Source organism: Dromiciops gliroides, chromosome 2, assembly GCF_019393635.1.
Source record: "Dromiciops gliroides isolate mDroGli1 chromosome 2, mDroGli1.pri, whole genome shotgun sequence".
Lineage (NCBI taxonomy): Eukaryota > Metazoa > Chordata > Mammalia > Microbiotheria > Microbiotheriidae > Dromiciops > Dromiciops gliroides.
The window spans coordinates 212,839,405-212,859,601 of NC_057862.1; the positions used below are offsets into that span (position 1 = coordinate 212,839,405).

Consider the following 20,197-nt stretch of genomic DNA (forward strand, 5'->3'; position numbering starts at 1 on the left):
CAAAATCATTGTGGTTTCTATTTTTCTTCTTCATACGGGAGACGCAAAATTTAGATAAAAAGTATTCACTGCCTTCTTGCAGATTTGGTTCTAGTAGGGAAGATGATAACTCATAAATAGACAACCATAGGACAAAGTAGAGGGTGAAGAGTGCATAAGAAAGGGTGAAAAGTGCTTTTAGAGAGTTGATGTGAGAGAGAACACTTTGATCTATGAGAAGATGAAGGATTTATGGAAGAGAACTTTGATCTACCCTGAAGGGTGGGTAGAGATAGGACAGACAGAGCTGAAAATAGTAGTGGTGGTAGAATGAAGATGTACCAAGCAAAGAGAATACATCTTATTGAGACATTTGTTTTTGTTTGTTTTTATAAAAAATGAAACTTTGGTGAATTTGCCTCACATTTCAGCTTCAGGAAATTGATCTTTCGTGATTAATTTCTAGAAGTAGTATCTTAGTTACTGTTTATAGTGAAAGGGAGTAAGCTTTCATTGTTTTCTGTCTTTTTAGAATAAGAGATATAGAAATATGTTTGGGCACAGGAGAGAAAACAAAAGTGGCAGCTAGGTGCCATAGTGGAATTCAAATATAGCCTCATACATTTAATATCTGTGTGACCTTTTGCAAGTCACTTAATCTTTTCTGCTTCAGTTTCCTGATCTGCAAAATGGGGATAATAATAACACCTATTTCCCAGGGTTGTTGTGATGATAAAATGAGAGAATATTTGTAAAGCACTTTGCAAACCCTGAAGTGCTATTTAATGCTAGCTATTATTATTGCTATTAATCACTATTACTTCTGATAGATCATAGTTTGTAGATTGTAGCATGTTTGAGGTGGAAGAGAGCATAGAACATGGAATGTTAGAACATAGAATATGAGAGCTGGAAGAGATATTAGAACATAAAATGTTCAAATCAGAATGAACCTTAGAACATAGAATGTTAGAGCTGTAATAGACTTAATAACATATTAGAACAGAGAATTTTAAGAGTGAGGAGAAACCAAAGGGATCCTCTGATTTAGTCTCCTGTTTTTACACACTTATACTTTTAATCAACAGTTATTAAATGACTACTACTTCATGCAATATCCAGTGTTAGGCAGTGTGGGGAATATAAAAGGATTAAAAATGAATGATATCATCCTTAACCTGATAGAGCTTATAATTTACAGACAAGGAAATGGAGCCCTAGAAATGTAGGGACTTACCCAAGGCCATACAGGTGGCCATGACAGGACTAAAACCTAGGCCTTCCAACTGCCATTCTAGTGACTTTCTTCACTATTTGTTACTGATATCCAAATGATGTACAAGACTAAATGACCTCATATTAAATGTTTAATTTTCTAAAAAATGTTATATCTTTCTTTAGATTTTGAAAGTCTGTATTTTTTTCTCCTTTTGATATTATATATATGTTTGTCTTTCTTCAGGTATTATCAGAGTTAGACATCATGGTCCCACTTCAGCTACTAATAAGCATGTTTTCTGATGGAGTTAATTCTGTCAAAGAGCTGGCAAATCAAAGAAAATCAAGAGTCAGTGAGCTGGCAGGGAGTCTTGCAGCTCGAAGGGTAATTATCATCCAAATTTTTCTTGTTTATGTTGCTTATTGAGATTCTGGAAAGCACTGCCAATTGTACCAGTGTCTAAGACTGACAACAAAGGCCCAGATATTTGTAAATGATGACTCATTTTCCCCATCTTTCCTTCTTTTTATCATTTAAGATTTATGCAAACTATGAGATGTTGGGTATAGGAAATGCCAAGTGCAATCTATAATCAAATATAATTTTTTATTATTTAAAATTATTTATTTATATCAGTTTAATGCATATTTATTAAGCACCTACAAAGCACTGTTCTAGGCTCTATAGGGAGGAAGACTGAAAAATTAGCAAAATATGATCTCTGCTGTTATGGAGTAGAGAGTCTGGCAGAGGGAATAGTAAATACTCCACACGGTTGTGAGAAAAATATTTTGTAAATTGGCAAGTATTACAGAAATGGGAGCTAATTGAATTTATAGTGTGCTAGAGAGGTAAGCTCAATCTACAAATAACTAGAACACATAGAATATAATATAAAAGCATTAAGCAAGTTGCTTTAAGAGTTTAGATGAGAGAGAGATTTTATCCTCAAAGCCTAGAATGTGTTTTGGAGTGGGTGACTTCCTTTCTTTCCTTTCTTGTTTGATGAAGGAAGCTGCCTCCCTTTTGCTTTTGTATTCCAGACTCTCCTAGAGGATATGACTAGTAGCTGATAGTCTTTATGTCTCTCACTTAAATTGATGAACTACATTTTTTTTTTTAAAAAAGGTGCCAGGTACAGTCTTTTTGGTAAATAGTATGTTTTTCTAATTACATGAAAAGATAGTTTTCAACATTTATTTTTTAAAATAAGATTTTGAGTTTCAAATTTTATATGTAGGTTATACATATGCAGTCATATTAAACATATTTCCACATTAGTCATGCAGTAAAAGAAGAAACAGAACAAAAGGAAAAAAACCATGAAAAAAGAACAAAGAAAGTGAAAATAGCATGCTTAGATCTGCATTCAGACTCTATCACTTCTTTCTCTCGATGTGGATGGCATTCAAGGAACTACTTTTTTATGAGCATAGTCCTCAGTTTTTAGAAATAGACCACCAACAATGAATTACCTGTATACAGAGCACTAATAAGTGCTCTGTAAAGTACTTCATGTCTAATGTCTTCTTTGAGCTCTCAATAGCCCTATGTGGGAGGCAGAGTAGGGCAGGAATTATCTCCATTTGGAGATGAGGAAATTGAGGCCAAGAGAGATTGAATGAATTGAATGAATGATTTACTGACTTATGAATTAATTACTTGAATTACTTCTTAAATTTGCTATTAAAAACTAACTTAAATTACTCTATTTACTATTGTAAGAATATCTGGTTTCATCATTGCAGGTACTCCTGCTGTTGATAAATTTTGTAGGAAGTGGAGTAGTGGATGGAACACTAGACTTGGAGATAGGAAGACCTTGGTTTGAATCCTGCCTAAGTAACTAGCTGTGTGACCTTGGGAAAGTCATTTAACTTCTTTGGGCCTCAGTTTTCTTATTGGTAAAATGAGGGGGGTGGATTCAATGATCTCTAAGGTCCCTTCTAGCTTCAAATCTATGATCCTAAGTATGTAAAATATATAGAAAATATATTTTAGGTGTTTAGATCCATACTTCAGATTGTGACCAAAATAAGTCATCCCTGGTGGCCAATCTTCTGAGGAAGAGCCTCTCAGTCTTTAGCCAAGCTAGTTTTAGGATGACAGATATAATCTACTGCTAGGTCCATAATTGAAGGTTTTCCAGCTTTATAAAGCTTGTAACTCTTATTTGAGTTATGCTCTACTAGGCTTTGATAGGTTATGGTCAATTCCATGCCATGGTCAATCATTGGGCCAATCACATGGGTCAATCACAGAGTCAATCATGAAAACAAAAATTTAGAGATGGGAGAGAATTAGAGTCCAGCCTCCTTATTTTATAGTAAACTGGGGCCCAGAGATGGGAAATAATTTACATAAATCATGTAGGTAGCAAGTAGCAGAGCCAGGTTTAATATTATACTTTCTGTAGAGGATGCTTTCACTGCTGTAAACTTTAATAAGATGGAATTTTAGCAATACCAGATAAATACATATATCTATGTATGTATATGTGTTTAATATTGACACTCCTTGGGTCTCTATCTTTCTTTCATTTGTCATGGAATCTCCAATTCTTGTGCATGATGGCTTTTTTTTTTCAGCCAGGAAATGAGGGTTAAGTGACTTTCCCAGGGTCACACAGCTAGTAAGTGTCAAGTGTTTGAGGCCAGATTTGAACTCAGATCCTCATGAGTCCAGGGCCCATGCTTTATCCACTGTGCAACCTAGCTGCCCCCGCATGGTGACTTTCAATGTTACCTTGTATTTTGTTTTGAGAATGTTATTCCCTTGATCTTATTTTAGACAAAAATGTAATAAAATTTAGGATAGTTTACTTAAAATGTTTGGTATCATCCAAATAAAAAAGTAAATTCCAATGTCTTTTTTCTTTAGTTTAATGACTTTTCCCTACATACCTGATCCTAGTAGAAGATATTTTATTTAAAAAAAAATCCATCTTTCCTCTCTCCCTCTTTCCCTCCCCTTCTTCTCCTTCCTTCCTTCTTCCACAGAGACTTTTAAATTCTTTTTTTTTCCCAGTTCCAAATTCTCTCCCTCTACCTACCCCCTTCCCTACCCATTGAAAAGGCAAGAAAAACAAAACCCATTACAAATATGTATAGTTATGCAATAGCCATGTTTTTTAAATAAACATTTTTATTTAAAGTTTTGAGTTCCAAATTCTATCCCTCCTTCCCTCTCTTGTCTATCCCCTCCCTGAGGCAGTAAGCAATCAGATATAGGTTATACATGGGCAATTATGTACATTACCATATTAGTCATTTTGTATAAGAAAACTTGAATAAAAGGAAAAAAAGAAAGTGAACAACAGCATGCTTCAGTTGTGTTCAATCAATATCAATTATTTCTTTGAAGGTGGATAGTATGTTTCATCATTAGTGCTTTGGGATTGTGTTGGATCATTGTATTGCTGAAATCATAGTTCTTCATTAAACAATATTACTGTCACTGTGTACAACGTTCTCTTGGTTTTGCTCACTTTACTATACATCAGTTCATATAAGTCTTTCCAGGCCTTTCTGAAATTGGCCTGCTTGTCATTTCTTATAGCACAAAAATATCCAATGTTACAATCATATACAATATTACATATTTCAATATTATAGTCATATACCACAGCTTGTTTAGCCATTCCCAAATTGATAGGCATTCCTTTGATTTCCAATTCTTAGTCACCATAAAAAGAGCTGCTATAAATATTTTTGTACAAATAGGTCCTTTTCTCTTTTTTGGGATGTCTTCAGGATATAAACCTAGCAGTGGCCACATTGTTCAAATGCCAACCATATGTTTGCCTAAAAGACTACTTTATGGAAAACTCACACAAGGCAACTACTCATATGGAAGTCAGAAGAAGCAATACAAGGACATTCTCAAGGTTTTTCTGAAGAACTTTGGAGTTAAATGTGAGACATGGGAATCATTGGCATAGGACTACTCGGCATGGTGTGCCTGTATGAAAGAAGGTGCTGCTGTGCTCTGTGAGCAAAGCAGAATTGCAGTAGCTCAAAGGAAATGTGAGATATGAAAGTTTAGAGACATCTTCACTCCAGATGTTCAGGTGGACTATTTGTGCCTAACCAGTGATAGAGCCTTTTGAGCGTGTATTGGTCTAATCAGCTGCAGTCAAACATGGACCCTGACATAGTGATGTAATTTTTGATCTCTTCAACATGAAGGACAACAATCATTGTATTCCTAATCTGCTCCCCTAATCAACTCCTCTATTTCTTACAATTATTTTGATGATTACAGCTCTATAGTACAGTTTGATATCTAGTACTTCTATCCCCTTCTCATTTTTTATCGATTCTCTTGTTGTTCTTGAATGTTTGTTCTTCTAGATGAATTTTGTTATTATTTTTCTAGTTCTATAAAGTAATTCTTTAATATTTTGATTGATATGGTACTGAATAAGTAAGTTAATTTAGTAGTATTGTCATTTTTATTATATTGGCTCAGCTTACCAATAAACAATGACTATTTCTCCAGTTATTTTAAAACTGTCTTTATTTGTGTGAAGGATGTTTTTTAATTGTATTCATATAGTTCCTGTGTGTATCTTGTCAGGTATACTCCCAAGTATTTTATACTGTCTGCAAATATTTTAAATGGCATTTCTCTTTTTATCTCTTCCTGCTAGGTGGTGTTGATAATATACAGAAATGCTGATTATCTGTGTGGGTTTATTTTTTATTCTGCAACTTTGCCAAAGTTGTTAATTTTTTAAATTAGTTTTTTGGTTGACTCTCCTCACTGCCTCTGTTCATTTCTTTGATTTTTTCTTGTCTTATTGCTATAGTTAGCATTTCTAGTGTAACATTCAGTAATAATGGTGATAATGGACATTGCCCCATGGTAGAGCTTTCCCCCAATTACATCTGTAATTATGTAGTACTGATATAATACCCCTTCCCTGTTGACCTATTTTTCTACATTTGTTTAGAAATCTCCTCCCTCTGTCCATGCTCTTCCATTAGTGTAGGTGCTAATTCCTCCTAGGGGTTCCAATTCCTCTCTTCCCAATATAGGGCAAGTAGACTTTTTAAGCACCAAATCCCCCAGGCTTCATCCAATGTAAGGACCTCATCTACCTTCACCAACCATCCCTCTTCATCCATAAGAACATTCATCAATGAAAACCCCTACCTTCTCCACAGTAAGGTCTTCTTTTCTCTCCCCTCCTCTTTTCTATATCTGCCCTCCCTCTTCCCCACTACCCTATAGGCTCTTTTCTTTCTGAGACCACAGAGGTTACCTTTCCTTTTTTTGGTAGCTCTTGATTTGACCCCAGGACATCACACATTCCTCTATGCCCCTGCTCCCCTCTCCACTTTTTATGTCTCCTCCCATGTTTAAATGTAGTCCCCCACACACAACACAAAACAAACCACTGATTTACCAGTAGGCAGGGAGTTGCTGGTTCTTTCCATAATGTTCCCTGCCTGCTTCTTTTCTGTTAACTTTACCGTTAATTTTAACTCTGTGTGCATTTAGAAAGAAGTCTCTCTGTTGTCACTTTGTTGCTCTTGCTGTTCTTGCTGCTACATTTATTCACTCCTGTATTTCTATTGTTTTGGGTATCCAAGAGACAAATAATCTCTTCGGTTCTTGTTTTCATTCCTAAAATGTTTCGAACTCTTCTTTTTTTATTGAATATCCATATTTTTTCCTGTATGCTTAAGCTCAGATTTGCAGGGTAGGCCACACTGGCCTACATCCTGAGCTCCATTGCTTTTCAAAACACATTATTTCATTTCCTCCTATATTTTCTAGTGGGTGCAAAATAATCTTGTGTTAATTGAATGTTTTTTTTCCTTTGTATTCTCTTGATTGCTTGCAGAACATGTTTCTGAATTGAATTGTTAATTTTAAACACTATATGTTTTGGAGTTTGCATCCTTAGGTTTTTTTTCTGGAGGCAATCTGAATTCTTTCAACTGGTACTTCATTTTCTATGTTTAGAAGTTCTGGGCAGTTCTCTTTTATTATTTCTTTCATTATAGTGTTAAGTGGTTTTATTTTTTTTGTTGTTCCTTAGTGTTCTTTAGGAGCCCTATGATCCTTAAGTTGTCTCTATGCATCCTGTATTCAAGATAAATGTATTTTGTTTTCATAGCATATTTTTTTTTTAAGCAAGGCAATTGGGGTTAAGTGACTTGCCCAGGGTCACACAGCTAGTACGTGTCCGAGGCTGGACTTGAACTCAGGTACTCCCGACTCCAGGGCCGGTGCTCTATCCACTGCGCCACCTAGCTGCCCCGCATATTTTCTTTTAATGTTATTTTTGTTTTTTTTTGTTTCTCTTCTCCTAGGTTGTCCATTACTTCTCTGCATTCCTTCCCAATATATTGTTTTCTGTAGTGAGGCTTGCCATTGCAGAGTCAAATGTTTCTGTTCTGCTCATTATGTTTGTGTACAAGCCATGTATTCTGCTCTCATAATTCTCTTTTCTCTTTTAAACCACTCAGGAAGGAACAGTGTATTGTGCTTCCATATTTTCCTTATATCCCACAAAATCCTCTGTCCCATCAAGTTGGATGATGCTTCTTTGTATTACAATATTTATTAATAGATTTCTGAACTTGTTTATTAGATATGGGAGGCATTTTTCCTTCTGTTGTTACTATTTTTCCTGTTGATTTGTCTCTTGTGTTCAAGATCTTTGAGTTTTTTTCTCCAACTGATACATTTGGTAATTTTGGTCCTCTTTCCCCTTATTTTCCCTATGACTCACTTTCTGACTCCCTCCCTTCTGTGGTTTCCTTGGGGGCTGGATCTCAAAGCATGTAAGCTTCTTTCTATGTTGGGCAATTCATGGTTCATCAGCCTAGGTCTCTGCCCAAGCTACCTTTTTGGTGGTCAGAACTGGGCCTGGCTAGATACTGTGCTCTTTCCCTCAAAGTTGGTCAAGTGCTACACAGTATGCCGCATGCACAGTGCCTTATCCTAGTGACCTGTCCCACTCCTTCTGTTCCTCAGCACCAGCAGGTCAGAGTTTTATAGTGTTGGCGTCTCCAGTTTTCAGCCTCTATCAGGCTTTTGCTCCTGAAGAGCTGTGGCCAAGCTGGCTGTTGAGGACAGAGCAAACTTCTGCAGCCTGGAGCCAGGGTCTCTATGGCACTGGAAAGGGAGAGAGAGGGAGGACTGGGGTATGGGGGTGGTTTTTATTGTAAACCTGTTTTGGGTCCTTGGGTTTGCTAGTACAGCCTCATTGCTAGTAGTATGGGAGGTGGGGAAGGTGTTCTGAGTGAGCTCAGAGTCAGTAAGCATCAGTTCATGGGGTTTTGAATTTTTTTAAACTTTCTTTTGGATTTTGGGTGTCCTAGACAATGGTATCAGCTGAAATTGCTTTATCTTTGGTATATAATTTCTGTTTTGGAGAGGTTTGAGAGATGAGTATCAGAAAATGTTTAGTTGTTCAAGATGATTGGCTGGTAGTTCTTAGTTCTCAAAGAGGACCAAAATGACATCACTATGTTGGAGTCAAAGTACAGCGTGTCTGACTGTAGCTGATCTACTGAGCTCAGAAGGCTCTACCACAGGTCAGGCACAAATCATCCATATGAATATTTGGAGTGGAGATGACTAAATTTGCATATATCTTAATTCTTTTGAGCTACTGCAATTGTGCTTTACTCATAGAACACAGCACCTTCTTTCATACAGGTACACCATGCTGGGTGTCCTTCGCCAGTGTCTCCAATGTCTCATAATTGATATCAAAGTCCTTCAGGGACACCTTGAGGGTCATTTCATTGCTTCTCTTGACCTTTGTGTGAGTATTTCCCTTGTGTGAGTTCTCTGTAGGATAATCTTTTTTTTTTTTTTTTTTTTTTGGTGAGGCAATTGGGGTTAAGTGACTTGCCCAGGGTCACACAGCCACTAAGTGTTAAGTGTCTGAGGGCAGATTTGAACTCAGGTCCTCCTGACTCCAGGGCCCGTGCTCTATCCACTGTTCCACCTAGCTTCCCCTTTGGGTTTTTTTTTTGTGAAGGATAATCTTTTAGGCAAACATATGTTTGGCATTTGAACAATGAGGCCAGTGCATTAGAGGTGCTTTCTGCGGGAGAGTTTGAATGCTTGGCAGTTCAGCCTGAGAAAGGACCTCAGTACTTCATCTTGCCATGTGATCTTCAGAATCTTCCTAAGACAATTCAAATGGAATGGAATGATTCATTTTCCAGGCATGGTGTTGGTATACTGTTCAGGTTTCACAGGCATACAACAATGAAGTCAGCACAATGGCTCTGTAGACATTCAGTTTGCTAGGCATGCTTGCCAGGGTTCTGGATAATGGAAATTACTTTTGAGCTTCTCCAATCACTAATGGAGTAAAACAGGGCTGTGTGCTTGCTTGCTCCTATTTCTTTTTCTTTTTCTTTTGTGGGGCAATGAGGTTTAAGTGACTTGCCCAGAGTCACACAGCTAGTGTCAAGTGTCTGAGGCCAGATTTGAATTCAGGTCCTCCTGAATCCAGGGCTGGTGCTTTATCCACTGCGCCACCTAGCTGCCCCCCTCTTTTTTTCTTTTTCTTTGTCAGGGCAGTGAGGGTTAAGTGACTTGCCCAGGGTCACACAGCTAAGTAAGTGTCAAGTGTCTGAGGCTGGATTTGAACTCAGGTTCTCCTGAATCCAGGAGCCTTGCTTTATCCACTGTGCCACCTAGCTGCCTCGCTCCTATGTTTTTTAGCATGATGTTTTCAGCAATGTTGTTGGAAGCCTTCATTGAGGATGAAAACGGTATCAAGGTTAGCTACTGTGCCAATAGCAAACTATTTAACTTGAAAAGGCTGCAAGCCAAGACTAAAGTGGAGGGAGAATTGGTGCAGGCTTTTTGTTTACAGATCATTGTACTCTGTGTAGCCTCTGAAGGTGAGATGCAACAAAGTATGGATTGGTTTTCTGCTGCTTGTGCTAATTTTGGTGTAACAATTAACACCAAGAAAACACAGGTTCTCCACCATCCAGCACCCCACCATCTATATGTGGAACCGTCAGTTATAGCAAATGGAAAAATTTTGAATACTGTCAATAAGTTCATTTACCTTGACAGTGTACTTTCCAGGGATGTACACATAGATGATAAGGTTGACTCTTTCATTGTTAGAACTAGCTCAGTTTTTGGGAGGCTCTGAAGGAAAGTGTGGGACAGAAGTATTAGGCTGTTGTTTATTTAACTTATAAATAGAAGGATAATTCTTTACCTATTTTTCAAACAATTTATGTAATACTGGAATTAACTGTTCTTTAAATATTTGATACAATTCATGTGTAAATCCATCTGGTCCTTTTTTTTCTTAGAGAGCTCATTTATGGCTGTTCAATTTTTTTTCTAAGATAGGGTTATCAAAGTCTATTTCCTATTCTGTTAATGTGGGCTATTTATATTTTTCATAAATATTCATTCATTTAATTTAGATTGTCAGTTTTTTTGGCATAGGTTGGAATTGCTTTTATTTCCTCCTCATTGGTTGTGAATCAATTCACTTAGTTTCTAAATGAATGGTGTTGGGAAACATTTATGCTGTTTACCAAAGAATGAGAAGAGTGTCATTATTGATGTCTTGTTATTATTATCTCATATTTATATAATATTACAAAGTACGTTCCTCACAACAGTCCTAGGAAGTAGGTAGTGAAAGTATTCTTATCTGTCTTATAGATGAGGAAACTGAGACTCAAAGAGTTGAAGTTACTTGCCTGAGATCATATAACTACTTAAGTGTTGAAACTGGGACTTGAGCTCAGCCAGGGCTTTTGCTTCTACTCCCAGTACTCTTTTCATTAAACTAAACTGATTGTACTCAATGAAATTTCAAAATTCTTTCCTACAGGTGAGTGTTGCCTCTGATCCTGGTCGCCGAGTTCAGCACCATATGTTAAGCCCATTTCCCAGTCCATTCCAGAGCCCTCTTCGCAGTCCCATGCGAAGTCCATTCCGGAGTCCTTTCAAAAACTTTGGACACCCAGGAGGAAGGACTATCGATTTTGATTGTGAAGATGATGAAATGAATCTGAATTGTTTCATTCTCATGTTTGATCTCCTCCTGAAGCAGGTACTTGAAGCAAAAGCTTTTCTTCAGTTTACTTCATTTTTCATTCATTTTATTGTAATAAAATCATAGACTTGTAGAGTTTGAAGAGACCTTAGAGGTTATATAGGCTAACCTTTAATTTCTGAATTCTTTCTATAGCATCCCTCTCAACTAGTTCTTGTCTTGCCTGAATAGTATGAATCCTGTGCCTATTTAAGTACTTTATGTGGCCAGGAACTCACTACTGCATAAAATAGTTCATTTGATGGTAATTGTTAGGACACTCTTTCATTATTGAGTCGAAGTTTGCCACACTGCTCCTCATTGCTTGTCTCTGAGGCCAAGCAAAACAAATCAAATCTCTCTTCTGCATGGCAGTTACCAAGGTCTGATGTCAGACTTTCAGTTGTTTTTAAAAGGGAACTTTCATGGTATTTGGAACAATGGCAGCATCATTGAAGTAAAATCTGAGTTCCTCTGGGTCTCTCTTTCCACTTCCATAAAAGAAGGGGGTTGTAAAATGAGTCTCCCAAGCTGACTACTTATAATGCTCTGCTCTATTTAATACTTCTCAACTTCAAAGATCGGTGATTTCATCGTCAGTATGAGTAAAATTTCTTCCCTCAACCTTCTTTGCCCCCTAAATGCCCTATATTAGTATTAGGTATTCATGAGTTTCTATGGGCAAAAATAATTCTCACTGTCAGCTAACCTTCCAGTGAAAAGCCTCTCCATTCTGAGCTAGGCTGGTCTTCTGATGACATGTAGGTTGTCACTGGTCCCACACTTGAATCTTTCCAGCTGGGTAGGACCCATCAGAGCTTATTCTCCTGTAGAATATTTTCCAAGAGCCCAGAGTCACTTCAGTATCACAGTGAGTCTTTAATGAGGTCGGTTTTTTAAAAAAATCTTTGTCATTACTCTTAGTGACACATTGCTTTGGCATTATATTACCATAAATCCACAAATCAGTAGTCATGGAAAAGAACACATATTAACCAACTGTAGATAGCAATATGTTTGATCTTTGGATTATATGGTATTACTTGAGAATAGAATAGAATATTGATTATATTGGCTATCAGTGGTTGAAGGCTACTTTTGGGGGGGAGTGTACAAAAATCATTAGACAAAATCACACAATTCCCTCCTTTCCTCTTGTATCCTGCAGATGGAGTTACAAGATGATGGAATCACCATGGGCTTAGAAAACAGTCTGTCTAAAGACATCATTTCCATTATAAATAATGTCTTCCAAGCCCCCTGGGGGGGTTCTCATACATGCCAGAAGGATGAAAGAGCTATCGAGTGCCACTTGTGCCAGTCAAGCATCCTTTGCTATCAGCTGGGGTGTGACCTCCTAGAGCGACTGGCTCCCAAAGAAGAAAGTCGTCTAGTGGTAAGCAGCTGAGAAAAGGTCTATGTCATGACAGTAAGCACCCCGAACACTTATTTTAGTACCTTATAGCTTACAAAGCACTATGACATCTATATATTACATTACTTGATATTCAATTAAAATTAATTTCAATATAATAGATATTTAAGAAATTATTAAATTGCATAACTGCAGAAAATAGTATACTTTTCAACTCAGGAATGACAAATGTGCACAAAAATGTATGCAGAGCACCAAAGAGAAGGGAGATTTAGGAAAGATATGGTCCCTGCTCTCATGGAGCTTACTGTCTAATTAAGAGGCAACTTTGGTATTCAAAGCCCTTCCTGTTCTCCCCCCTCCCCCAACCCCTTTTCCCACACTGCATTTTCCAGTATTTTTACATCTTATATCCCCCATTACCTGCCATGAACTCTGCAATCCCATGACATTGGTGTCTTTGATGTTCCTTGAATAAGACAATTTATCTCCCAACTCTGAACATTTTCACTGGCTGTCCCCTATGCCTAAAATGCTTTCCCTGCTAATTTTTGCTGCCTGCCTTCTCTGCCTTCCTTCAAGTTTCAGCTAAAATCCCATTTTCTATGGGAAACCTTTCCCAATCCTTTTTCATTTTAGTGCTTTCCATCTGTCGATTAAATCTAACTTATACTATATTTAGTTTGTATATATTTATTTGCATGTTGTCTTCCATTTAGACTGTGAGCTCCTTGAGAACAGGTACTATTTTTAACCTTTCTTTGCATCTTCTGTGCTTAGCATAGGACTTGGCACATAGTAGGCACTTGAAAAATCCTCAGTATCCTCTTCTGGAAAATGGGGATAACAATAACACTTATAGAATTGTTGTAAAGACTAAATGAGATAACATATATGTGTGTATAGACAACATATTATGATGTATAAATGCTTGCTACCAATAAGATAAGAAGACACATGTAACTAATATACAATAATACATGATAAGGTGCAAATGAAATGCTGTACGATTTGTTCACAGCTACTTTGTGATGTCTCTATTTTATGGATGGAAAACCTATGAAAGAAGAGTTCTGAATTTGGAGTCAGAGAATTTGGGTTTAAATCTAGATTTTACTATCTAGTGTTTATGATTTTAGGCAAGTCATTTAATTTCTTTGGCCTCACTTTCCTCATCTATAAAATGAGACTAGATGGTCTCTGAGGCTCCTCCTAACCTTAAATTTGAAAATATGAAGTCTACTAACTTTATGATCATGTGAAAGGTCACTTAGCCTGTCAGTGTCTCAATATTATCTTTATAAACACTTTCCTTTTTATTATGAACTTAACCAATAACAACAAACATGAATATTTTCCCTTACAAAGGACAGAATATTACATCATGAATATTCACCATGAACAGCTTGGGTTTTGTTTTGTTTTGTTTTGTTTTTTTGGTGAGGCAATTGGGGTTAAGTGACTTGCCCAGGGTCACACAGCTACTAAGTGTCAAGTGTCTGAGGCAAGATTTGAGCTCAGGTCCTCCTGACTCCAGGGCTGGTGCTTTATCCACTGTGCCACCTGGCTGCCCCTTGAGTTTTTTATATTATAAATTTAACGTGGCAGTTGCAAACTTGCTTCGTGTCCCCTTCTGAACTTTCTTTTGTTCTCTTCTGTTTATTTTTAAAAATATTCATAAACACACTTTTCTTTTCTGCCTTTTTAGAGCATCATTATCAGTCAGCTCCCTTTTTTACCCAACCATAAACAGTCTTCCTCGAATAAAAGTCATTTTTGAAAAATAAATATAGTCATTCAATATAAACTCACACATTAGCTATGCCTGAAAATATTTCACTCAGCACTCAGTAGTATATCACCCTTTGTGCCAAGAGTTGGAAAGCATGATTTATCATAATATTTAGGAGTCATGATTAGCCATTGATTTCATCATAGTTTTTAAATCTTTCAGAAGTTATTTTATTTTACAATATTGTTCTCTTGCCATCTTCTGAATCAGTTCATAAAATAGTCCCAGGTTCTCTAAAACCATCCCTTTTGTCAATAATAGTTCATTACATTCAGTCATTCCACGATTGCTAGATACTTGGTTTGTTTGAAGTTTTTTCTTACTAAAAACTGTTGCTATAAATATTTTGTATAAATTAGTATTATCCCTGTCTTTTTTTTGGGGGGGTGGGGTATGTGACTAGGATCACTGGGTCAAAGGTTATACTTAATTTAGTGAATTTCTGGTTTTAGTTCCAAACTGTTTTACAGATAGGTTATATTTCAGAGATCTACCAATAGTCCATTAGTATACCTGTCTTCTTCTAGAACCTCCAACTATTATAATTTTCCTTTTCTGTTATCTGATGGATGTAAGGTATAGGGTTGGCCCAAAGTCATGAATATTTAATAACTTCTTTATTTTTTGTTCTAATGTACAATACCGTAACATCATGTATAGGAAATGAATTTACATTATATGTGAAAAATTAAACCTTGTAAATGTTGAAAAATAAAAAAAATAATTTTCAAAAAGTTATTAAAACATCAGACCCCTTTATGACTTTTGGCCCACACTCTAGAACCACAGAGTTGTTTTAATTTTCATTACTTTTATAACTGGCAATTTGGAACATTTTTTCATATAAAGCGGCACGTTCACATCCTTTGACCATCTATATATCGAAGAGTGGCTCTTACTCCTATATGTTATGCCAATTCCCTATTTATCTTGCATATAGGACCTTAGAGAATTTTTCTGTAAAGATTTTTTCCCTTCAGTTAATGGTTTCCTTTCTAATTCAATTGATACTTTTTGTGCAAAACCTTTTTGATTTTATGGAATCACATTGTCTATTTTATTGTGAGCCCCTTTATTCATTTTTTTGCTCAATAACTCTTTCCTTGTACATAGTAGTAAAGGAGATCTCTTTACAAGTTCCTTTAATTTTTTTATGATGTGTTCATTTATAACTAGTTCATATATCTAGTTATATCATATTGTGGTATATAGTATAAGATGTTGGCCTAAACCTAATATCTGCCATACTACTTTACAATTTTCCCAGTAGTATTTGTCAGATAGTAAATAATTATTCTAGTAGTTGGAATTCTTGGGTTTGTCATTATATTGTTATTTGCTGACTTCTGCTTACTTTTAATTTTGTATAATTTATCTGTATTCCATTGATCAAAGTTTCTATTTTTAAATGAATACAGTTTTGATGATTATTGCTTTGGAGTACAGTTTGAGATCTGGAATTGCTACGATCATCCTTTCCATTTTCCCATTCATTTTATTTTTAAAAACTAAGAAAAAATTACATTATCTTTTTTTTTAACATCACTTATACTCTCCATTTTCTTCTTTCCTTTCTCCCTCCCAGAGAGGCATTCTTTTTTTTTTTTGGTGAGGCAACTGGGGTTAAGTGATTTGCCCAGGGTCACACAGCTAGTAAGTGTTAAGTGTCTGAGGCTGTATTTGAACTCAGGTCCTCTTGAATTCAGGGCCGGTGCTCTATACAGTTACTGATTTTTGAAGGGAGTATTTTGTAGCCTGCAACTTTACTGAAGCTATTAATTATCTCAGTAATTATCTTTTCTAATTCCCTAGGATTTTCTAAACAAACTATCATGTCATCAGAAAATAGGGATAATATTATTTCCTCTTAATTTATCTTTATACCTTTAATTTATTTTTCCTATTTTATTTTTATAATTTTATTTTTCTTGTTTTATTTCTAGAATTTCTAGAACTACATCAAATATTATTAGGGAGAATTGACATCCTTGCTTTACTCCTTTATTTATATGGAAACTTCCAGCATATGTCCAGTGCATTTGCATCTTGCTTTTGGTTTTATTTTTTATTGAAACATTTAAAAATATTTTATTTTTACCCAATTACATGTAAAGACCATTTGAAACATTTATTTAAAAATTTTTGAGTTGCAAATTTTCTGACCCTCCCTCACCCCCCTCTTCCCTAAGATGTTAAGCAATCTGATGAAATATATATATATATATATATATAAATATATGCAATCATGTAAAACATAATTCAACATTAGTTATGTTGTAAAAAAAGAAACAGACCAAAAGAAATAAACCATAAAAAAAATAGTATGTTTCGATCTGCATTCAGATTGCATCAGTTCTTTCTCTCAATGTAGATAGCATTTTTCATCACAAGTCATTTGGAATTATCTTTTTATTTCTTTTTTTTTTCCACAACACATTGGCTTTTTTGTTTGCCTTTTGAACAAATCTATTTTAAACACAATTTCTATCCATTTACGCCTGATCTGAAAAGCTCAGGTAAACATTTTTTCTTTCTACCTCCCCCCATTATTTGAACAATTTTTGTTGTTAGTCCAAACGTAATTTGAAATCGAGGTAGGTCATTTCTATGTATTCCTGCCTTAGTCCTTTTCGATGATTGGCTAAGAATTATGTCACTTTGACAAAACAGTCCAAAATGGAGCTGCAGATACACATCTAGAGGTTGTGGGTCAACTCTAGAAAAGGAGTTTCAGTTGGCTATTTTTTCAATCTCATCCAAATCATCGGTGTCCAATCTCTCTATCTTCTTATTGAAATGATCTTGGATTCTTTTGAGAATGTTCATGCTGTGCTTGCTGTCCACCATGTTCACGGCCAGGCCTCGCTTGCCAAAGCGCCCTGTGCGCCCAATCCGATGGAGGTAGGTCTCATTGTCTGGATTCCCATCCTTGTCCACTGGCAGGTCAAAGTTGATAACCACAAACACCTGTTCCACATCAATACCTCGAGCACACACATTGGTAGCCACCAACACTTTCTCCTTGCCCTCCTGGAAACGCTCAATGACAGCAGCTCTTTTCCACTCTCATCTCGCCACTCAGGAGTGCCACCTGGTGGCCTTCTTTGGATAGTTCAGCTGCCAGCCAACCAGCTGTTTTGCGGGTATGACAGAAGATCATGGCTTGTGCAATGGTGGTGACCCCATAGAGATTAGAGAGGACCTGGAACTTCTCATCCTGGTTATTGCACAAAACGTAATACTGCTTGATGTTATCTAAAGTTTCCTCTTCTCGCTTCAGTTTGATGATGTTGGGGTCTGGGACAACTTTCTGAGCAAACCTCCACACAGAATCTTCGAAGGAGGCAGAGAAAAGCAGCATCTGACAATCCTTAGGCAGCATCCTCTGGATGCGGATGCTCTGATCCTGATGGCCTTGGGTATCGATCATCACATCAGCTTCGTCCAAAACAAACACCTTGATCTTTTTGGGATCAGTAAATTTCAGCTTGGAGCACCAATCCAGAATGGTGCCAGGGGTGCCAATTACAATCTGCTCACTGATCTTCTGACCTCTTTCCAACTTGTTGCCTCGAACAGCATAGGCCAGCTTAAGGTCTGGATAAAATTTGCCCATCTGTTCAATCACCTTTCCCGTCTGAAGAGCCAGCTCATAAGTGGGTGAGAGGCACAAACACTGGGGGTATCTCTTCAGTGGTTCCACTTGGCTGAGCATAGCCAGGATGAAGGCCGCTGTTTTGCCAGTACCAGACTGAGACTGGGCGATCAGGTTCTGTCGGGGTTCAGCAAGCATCATGGGTAGTACGCTCTCTTGTATCTTAGATGGCTGGTTAAATCCCATAGCATAGACCCCTTGCAGAAGCTGTGGTTTCAGCTGAAGCTCTTCAAAAGACTTCACTGAATAGAGGGGGGAATTCGGGTCCCGCTGTAGGACCTCCAATTGATTGGTGTTGTTCACGAGGTTGCTTCTCATCAGCTTGTTGAGCAATGACTGAACAGCTCTGTCTTCTGAAGATTCAGCCAGAGAATCTGGTGTTTCTGCTCTATTGTCATGCTCCTCAGAAACCAAAGAAGTCATTGTGTCAAGCACCCTGGCGGCCATTTTCCTGGTGATTCTTTTGCCCTGGAGAAAGTATCTGGAGCGGGTCCTGCTGAAGCTGCCTCCTCCAACCAGAATGTGCTCAGTCTGAGTTCCCTCAGGCTTATATAGGCTCTGGAAGTAGATTTGAGAGGGGAGTTCTCACCTGGTCACAGCACTCTCTTATTGTCAGCCTGCTTGACACCTCAGCTAGTTAAGGACTAGAAGTCCTCAACACAAAGACCCCTTATCAGTCCTGGGGCTCTTTCTCTCCTTTGTGAGGATTAATAAGAAAAAGTATTTAACATTCTCTAGAATTTGGGAAACCTGGTAAGAGGGGACATCTTCAGGTGTTGGTTCCAAACTCATTAGCACTCATTGTTGTCTCTACATCAATCATTCCCCATCTATTTCTAGATCAATTACTATCCTGCTAGGCTTTGTACTGGGCTCTCCCTGGAGATCCCTGTCCTCCAGAGGCTTCCTCTCTACTCTATCTTTTTATTTCTTATGCTGACCTACAATATATCAAAACCACAATGGGAAAAGTTGTGATGAGAAAGGGATAACTGTATTTCCATTTTATAAATAAAAAACTAAGACAGTGAATTGGCCAAGGTCACACATTAATTAGTAGAGCTAACACATGAACCTAGACCTTCTAATTCCAAATCTAGGACAATGACCACCCAACTTCCTGGGCCTTCCAGCAATAGAGAGATGGAAATATTTGGCTGAGATGATGATGACAATCATGATCATCAACACCACCAGTACCACCATCATCATTTGGCTTCAGGGATAGTCTCTTCTATCTCATACTGTATAAAACATTTCACAATTGGCTGACATGATTGGTTAATGAGTAAGCTCTGAAGAGGATTGATTTTCAGCTAAACTGAGGAATGTATGTTTGGAGATGCTTCATTTCCTATATTAACAACTCCTGTTCTAGGTTGCATCACTACCATACTACTTTGTTTTATCCATATTCGCAGTTGGTTATCAACTAATCCTTGCTAAGGTGTTAGCCAGTAATGAAGGTTTTAGATTATGGGGATCCTTCCTATGGCTGTTTACATTTTTAATAAGGACTTTTAAATATGGAAAAATCTTTAAGATCTAGGAGAATCAAACTATGATGATGGAGTGAAACAGTGGGATTGAGATATTTCAGTAGAGAGAACCTCCTTGGTACCAACTCAAATCTTACCATGTTGGTAACCTACTACTGGTTCTTAATACCAGACTAATAGAAGTCTAATTTTTGTCTCTTAGTATTCTTTGGCTTCCCATTGTTTTCCTCAGAGTATATTCTGACTTAAATTTGGGAGATAGCATGATGATATAGAGATAACATTGGTGGTGGCAAAAACTAGAAACATTGGGTACCTATCAGTTAGGGCCTGTTTGAACAAATCATGCTATTTGAATGTAATGGGATATTTTTGCAGTATAAGAAATGACAAAATGTGAATAATAAAGAGAAACAAGATTTATATGGACTGATAAGAGCAAAGTAAGCAGAAACAAGAAAACTATATTACCAAAATGACCACAGTAATGTATTGAAAAACAACTCTAAATACATAAGAATTCAGATGAATGCAGTGACCATTCATGATTCCTGAGGACTGAGAATGAAACACTCTTCACTCTTCTTGGTGAAGATGTTGGAAAAACCAGATGCTTTCCTATGTTGTCAG

At 37.0% G+C, this 20,197-nt stretch overlaps 1 protein-coding gene and 1 pseudogene across 11 annotated transcripts in view; one reads left to right on the plus strand and one right to left on the minus strand.

The window, feature by feature from the left end:
* UNC79 (unc-79 homolog, NALCN channel complex subunit) overlaps positions 1–20,197 on the plus strand; it is a 323,533-nt gene that overhangs the window by 141,859 nt on the left and 161,477 nt on the right. For all 11 annotated transcript variants that reach the window (XM_043986754.1, XM_043986757.1, XM_043986756.1 and 8 more), the window contains exons 17-19: positions 1,442–1,582; positions 11,043–11,264; positions 12,415–12,642. In XM_043986754.1, coding sequence (XP_043842689.1) covers positions 1,442–1,582; positions 11,043–11,264; positions 12,415–12,642 — 591 coding nt within the window. The remainder of the gene's footprint in view (positions 1–1,441; positions 1,583–11,042; positions 11,265–12,414; positions 12,643–20,197) is intronic.
* Positions 17,144–18,417, minus strand: LOC122742480 (annotated as a pseudogene).